Raw genomic sequence first — 6,000 nt, 5'->3', positions numbered from 1 at the left:
TTCCCTGCAGCATACCCGTGCCCTGACCTTCCCTGCAGCATACTCCTGCCCTGACCTTCCCTGCAGCATATCCCTACTCTGACCTTCCCTGCAGCATACCCCTGCCCTGACCTTCCCCGCAGCATACCTCTACCCTGCCCTGACCTTCCCTGCAGCATACCCCTACCATGCCCTGACCTTCCGTGCAGCATACCCCTGACCTTCCCTGCAGCATACCCCTACCCTGCCCTGACCTTCCCTGCAGCATACCCCTACCCTGCCCTGACCTTCCCTGCAGCATACCCCTACCCTGCCCTGACCTTCCCTGCAGCATACCCCTACCCTGCCCTGACCTTCCCTGCAGCATACCCCTACCCTGACCTTCCCTGCAGCATACCCCTACCCTGACCTTCCCTGCAGCAAACCCCTGCCCTGACCTTCCCTGCAGCATACCCCTGCCCTGACCTTCCCCGCAGCATACCTCTGCCCTGACCTTCCCTGCAGCATAGCCGTGCCCTGACCTTCCCTGCAGCATACCCCTACCCTGACCTTCCCTGCAGCAAACCCCTACCCTGACCTTCCCTGCAGCATACCCGTGCCCTGACCTTCCCTGCAGCTTACCCCTGCCCTGACCTTCCCTGCAGCATACCCGTGCCCTGACCTTCCCTGCAGCATACCCGTGCCCTGACCTTCCCTGCAGCATACCCGTGCCCTGACCTTCCCTGCAGCATACCCGTGCCCTGACCTTCCCTGCAGCTTACCCCTGCCCTGACCTTCCCCGAAGCATACCCGTGCCCTGACCTTCCCTGCAGCATACCCGTGTCCTGACCTTCCCTGCAGCATACCCGTGCCCTGACCTTCCCTGCAGCATACCCGTGCCCTGACCTTCCCTGCAGCATACCCCAACCCTGACCTTCCTTGCAGCATACCCCAACCCTAACCTTCCTTGCAGCATACCCGTGCCCTGACCTTCCCTGCAGCATACCCGTGCCCTGACCTTCCCTGCAGCTTACCCCTGCCCTGACCTTCCCTGCAGCATACCCGTGCCCTGACCTTCCCTGCAGCTTACCCCTGCCCTGACCTTCCCTGCAGCATACCCGTGCCCTGACCTTCCCTGCAGCTTACCCGTGCCCTGACCTTCCCTGCAGCTTACCCCTGCCCTGACCTTCCCTGCAGCATACCCGTGCCCTGATTTTCCCTGCAGCATACCCGTGCCCTGACCTTCCCTGCAGCATACCCGTGTCCTGATCTTCCCTGCAGCATACCCGTGCCCTGACCTTCCCTGCAGCATACCCGTGCCCTGACCTTCCCTGCAGCATACCCGTGCCCTGACCTTCCCTGCAGCTTACCCCTGCCCTGACCTTCCCTGCAGCATACCCGTGCCCTGATTTTCCCTGCAGCATACCCGTGCCCTGACCTTCCCTGCAGCATACCCGTGCCCTGATTTTCCCTGCAGCATACCCGTGCCCTGACCTTCCCTGCAGCATACCCGTGCCCTGATCTTCCCTGCAGCATACCCGTGCCATGACCTTCCCTGCAGCATACCCCTGCCCTGACCTTCCCTGCAGCATAGCCGTGCCCTGACCTTCCCTGCAGCATACCCCTGCCCTGACCTTCCCCGCAGCATACCCGTGCCCTGACCTTCCCTGCAGCATACCCCTGCCCTGACCTTCCCCGCAGCATACCCCTGCCCTGACCTGACCTGGTCCTGTGGTCTCCAGCAGGCTCCACCAGCGAGGACAACACGCAGATCTTCGTCATGAACAACTACTTCGGCATTGGCATCGAGGCGGAGCTGTGCCTTGACTTCCACAACGCCAGAGAGGAGAACCCTAACAAGTTCAACAGCAGGTGGGTGTGTGGCCAGGCAGGTGGGTGTGTGGCCAGGCAGGTGGGTGTGTGGCCAGGCAGGTGGGTGTGTGGCCAGGCAGGTGGGTGTGTGGCCAGGCAGGTGGGTGTGTGGCCAGGCAGGTGGGTGTGTGGCCAGACAGGTGGGTGTGTGGCCAGGCAGGTGGGTGTGTGGCCAGGCAGGTGGGTGTGTGGCCAGGCAGGTGGGTGTGTGGCCAGGCAGGTGGGTGTGGAGCCAGGCAGGTGGGTGTGGGGCCGGGCAGGTGGGTGTGTGGCCAGGCAGTTGGGTGTGGGGCCAGGCAGGTGGGTGTGGGGCCAGGCAGGTGGGTGTGTGGGGCCAGGCAGGTGGGTGTGTGTGGCCAGGCAGGTGGGTGTGGGGCCAGGCAGGTGGGTGTGTGGCCAGGCAGGTGGGTGTGTGGGGCCAGGCAGGTGGGTTTGTGGCCAGGCAGGTGGGTGTGTGGCCAGGCAAGTGGGTGTGTGGCCAGGCAGGTGGGTGTGTGGGGCCAGGCAGGTGGGTGTGGGGCCAGGCAGGTGAGTGTGGGGCCAGGCAGGTGGGTGTGTGGGGCCAGGCAGGTGGGTGTGTGGGGCCAGGCAGGTGGGTGTGGGGCCAGGCAGGTGGGTGTGTGGGGCCAGGCAGGTGGGTGTGTGGGGCCAGGCAGGTGGGTGTGGGGCCGGGCAGGTGGGTGTGGGGCCAGGCAGGTGGGTGTGGGGCCAGGCAGGTGGGTGTGGGGCCAGGCAGGTGGGTGTGGGGCCAGGCAGGTGGGTGTGTGGCCAGGCAGGTGGGTGTGTGGCCAGGCAGGTGGGTGTGTGGCCAGGCAGGTGGGTGTGGGGCCAGGCAGGTGGGTGTGTGGCCAGGCAGGTGGGTGTGGGGCCAGGCAGGTGGGTGTGTGGCCAGGCAGGTGGGTGTGTGGCCAGGCAGGTGGGTGTGGGGCCAGGCAGGTGGGTGTGTGGCCAGGCAGGTGGGTGTGTGGCCAGGCAGGTGGATGTGGGGCCAGGCAGGTGGGTGTGGGGCCAGGCAGGTGGGTGTGTGGCCAGGCAGGTGGGTGTGTGGGGCCAGGCAGGTGGGTGTGGGGCCAGGCAGGTGGGTGTGGGGCCAGGCAGGTGGGTAAGGGAGAGAGGATCAGTGGTGCAGGATATAGTGTGTAGAGAGAGAGAGAGAGAGAGAGAGAGAGAGAGAGAGAGAGAGAGAGAGAGAGAGAGAGAGAGAGAGAGAGAGAGAGAGAGAGAGAGACAGCCGTGAGTGACCACCCCTCGCCCTACAGACTACACAACAAGGGCGTCTACGTAAAGATGGGTCTGCGCAAGATGGTGTCGAGGAAGCTGTGCAAGGACCTCCACAAGGAGATACGGCTGGAGGTGGACGGGCGGACGGTGGAGCTGCCGCCGGTGGAAGGAGTCATTATCCTCAACATCCTCTCCTGGGGGTCGGGTGCCAACCCCTGGGGCCCAGAGAAGGACGACCAGTTCAATAAACCCAACCACTGGGACGGGCATCTGGAGGTGGTGGGGGTGACAGGCATCGTCCACCTGGGACAGATCCAGTCCGGGCTCCGCTCGGCCATCAGGATAGCACAGGGAGGTTAGTTCTGACCCCGCACCATGTGTGGGTCACTCAACGTCTTCCCCTCCAAGGTATTCTCCTTCACCTTCATCCCTTGAGAGCTCCAGTACACTCTCATGGCCACTTTTAAGGACCAGCGGTCAATTTTGCACTTATTTTGGAGGCTGAGAGTCCCTCCAGCTTATACCATAATATGAGGTATAAGTGCCCTTATACCTGATATTACCTACTCTTTTCTCAAGCTGCTGCACAACTACACATATACAAAATATTTAGCTGTGTAGCCGGCGGGTAGTGCCAAAACTCGTCGTGGGGGTCTAAATGTGACCCTGTCACACTGTTCACTTTTTACTTCTGGCAACCCCCGTAAAGCCTATGTTCATCCCTTACCCCAGACCATTCTCTCTGCCAGGGTGGATGAGGCTAGCCACAAGCTTCTGTTCTCCATATATATATATATATATATATATATATATATATATATATATATATATATATATATATATATATATATATATAACTGAAAACTCACACCCCAGAAGTGACTCGAACCCATACTCCCACAACTGGTATGTACAGGGACGCCTTAATCCGCTTGACCATCACGACCGGACATAAGGAAGTGATAGCCGAGGCTATATGAACCACTTCCCCGCCGGCACTCGGATGGTAATCTTGGGCATAGCATTTTATCAAATCACCTCATTCTTTGGGGCACACGTGAGGAACACAAATGCAAACAAGCCTGAATGGTCCCCAGGACTATATACAACTGAAAACTCACACCCCAGAAGTGACTCGAACCCATACTCCCACAACTGGTATGTACAGGGACGCCTTAATCCGCTTGACCATCACGACCGGACATAAGGAAGTGATAGCCGAGGCTATATGAACCACTTCCCCGCCGGCACTCGGATGGTAATCTTGGGCATAGCATTTTATCAAATCACCTCATTCTTTGGGGCACACGTGAGGAACACAAATGCAAACAAGCCTGAATGGTCCCCAGGACTATATACAACTGAAAACTCACACCCCAATGATAAAATGCTATGCCCAAGATTACCATCCGAGTGCCGGCGGGGAAGTGGTTCATATAGCCTCGGCTATCACTTCCTTATGTCCGGTCGTGATGGTCAAGCGGATTAAGGCGTCCCTGTACATACCAGTTGTGGGAGTATGGGTTCGAGTCACTTCTGGGGTGTGAGTTTTCAGTTGTATATAGTCCTGGGGACCATTCAGGCTTGTTTGCATATATATATATATATATATATATATATATATATATATATATATATATATATATATATATATATATATATATATATATATATATATATATATATATATATATATATCTACATCCTGCATGTCACATCTATACTATAAGAGAGTATGTCTGTCTGCGTGTGTGTTCAAAGTTGGAGGCCACACGGTTGGGTCTAGCATCACCCATATTGAAAGAGGGAATGGTCTGGGGTATGGGATCAACATAGGCTGGTCTGGGTCGCCAGAATTCAAAAGAAAACAGCGTGTCAGGATCACATTCAAACCCTCTCGACGATTTTGTATCTGCCCGTCAGCTACATAGCTAAATATTTTCAAATCAAACTTGTCAACATATTTGTTCATATAGTAAAATGCACCATTATTCACTGATCTCGAGAAAATTAACAGAATTTTCCTCCTCTCAATAACTTGCCCGTACTCGCATAAAACAGACGATTCTTTCACAGCTTCAATGGTTTCTTAAGCCACGGATCTTTACCAGATGGACAAATGGGTAAATAGATGGATGCATAGATAGTGAGACAGGCAGGTGGACAGCCAGGAGACAGACAGACCCGGACAATGTCGGGTAAACCCCTACCCCCCCTTCATCCCCTCCTCAGTCGTCAATAAATACTGACCGCCGGGTCTTCCAGAGTGACTTTCACATGACCGGTAATGGAGAGCAGGCATCTTGTCCACCTTCTGATGGCCACTTCTTGGGGTTCTTGGGCTTAAACTAATAACACTGGGCGCTTGACATGGGCGAGAAAATAACCGAAAGGCACTAGCCACTGGTTACTGATTGACTGATGAAGATTAAATCACCCAAGAGATTGCACGGGCATGAATAGCCCGTAAGTGGTACATTTTTTATTTAGGCAGATTTAGACCACCATTGGTAAACAAAGACACTGTCACTAGTACACCTGGTAGAGACCCACTTGACGGTACGTCGTGGTGTTGTCTAGCCATGACTGTACTCTTTGGCTGATATATGTCCTCTTCCTGGGCATATATGCCTCAAAGTTGTCCTTCTCTAGCACGTGGTCCTCCTCACTGACTCCTGGGAACTCTGGTTGTGTTACTAGTCATCACTCTTCCTTGCTAGCTAGTAATAGTACTCTAGGTCCTTGAGATGGCGAGTAGTGCTTCAGTCATCCCTGATACTTTGTCTCTGCTCGAGTAATATATGTTATTTGCCACTGTGAGAGGTTCTTGGGACAGGATCCATCAAGCTGGGAGAGTAGAGCCCTCGTGCACCTATTCTCTCCTCTGGCCGAGGCGTAATTGAAGATTCAAGCCAATCACAAGAGAACACCTCGGGGTGTCACGCCACC

The 6,000-nt window shown here is 55.9% G+C and overlaps 1 protein-coding gene across 3 annotated transcripts in view; it reads left to right on the top strand.

The window, feature by feature from the left end:
- Window positions 1-6,000, top strand: part of LOC123767712 (diacylglycerol kinase theta) — a 34,971-nt gene that overhangs the window by 9,968 nt on the left and 19,003 nt on the right. For 2 of the 3 annotated variants that reach the window (XM_069310426.1, XM_069310429.1), the window contains exons 2-3: window positions 1,701-1,830; window positions 3,090-3,406. In XM_069310426.1, the coding sequence (XP_069166527.1) occupies window positions 1,701-1,830; window positions 3,090-3,406 (447 nt within the window). The remainder of the gene's footprint in view (window positions 1-1,700; window positions 1,831-3,089; window positions 3,407-6,000) is intronic. The other variant, XM_069310427.1, reaches the window with a different exon arrangement.

This window comes from Procambarus clarkii, chromosome 67 (assembly GCF_040958095.1).
Source record: "Procambarus clarkii isolate CNS0578487 chromosome 67, FALCON_Pclarkii_2.0, whole genome shotgun sequence".
Taxonomy (NCBI): Eukaryota; Metazoa; Arthropoda; class Malacostraca; order Decapoda; family Cambaridae; genus Procambarus; species Procambarus clarkii.
The sequence above is the reverse complement of the archived record's forward strand: the minus strand, read 5'-3'. Positions and strand labels throughout refer to the sequence as shown.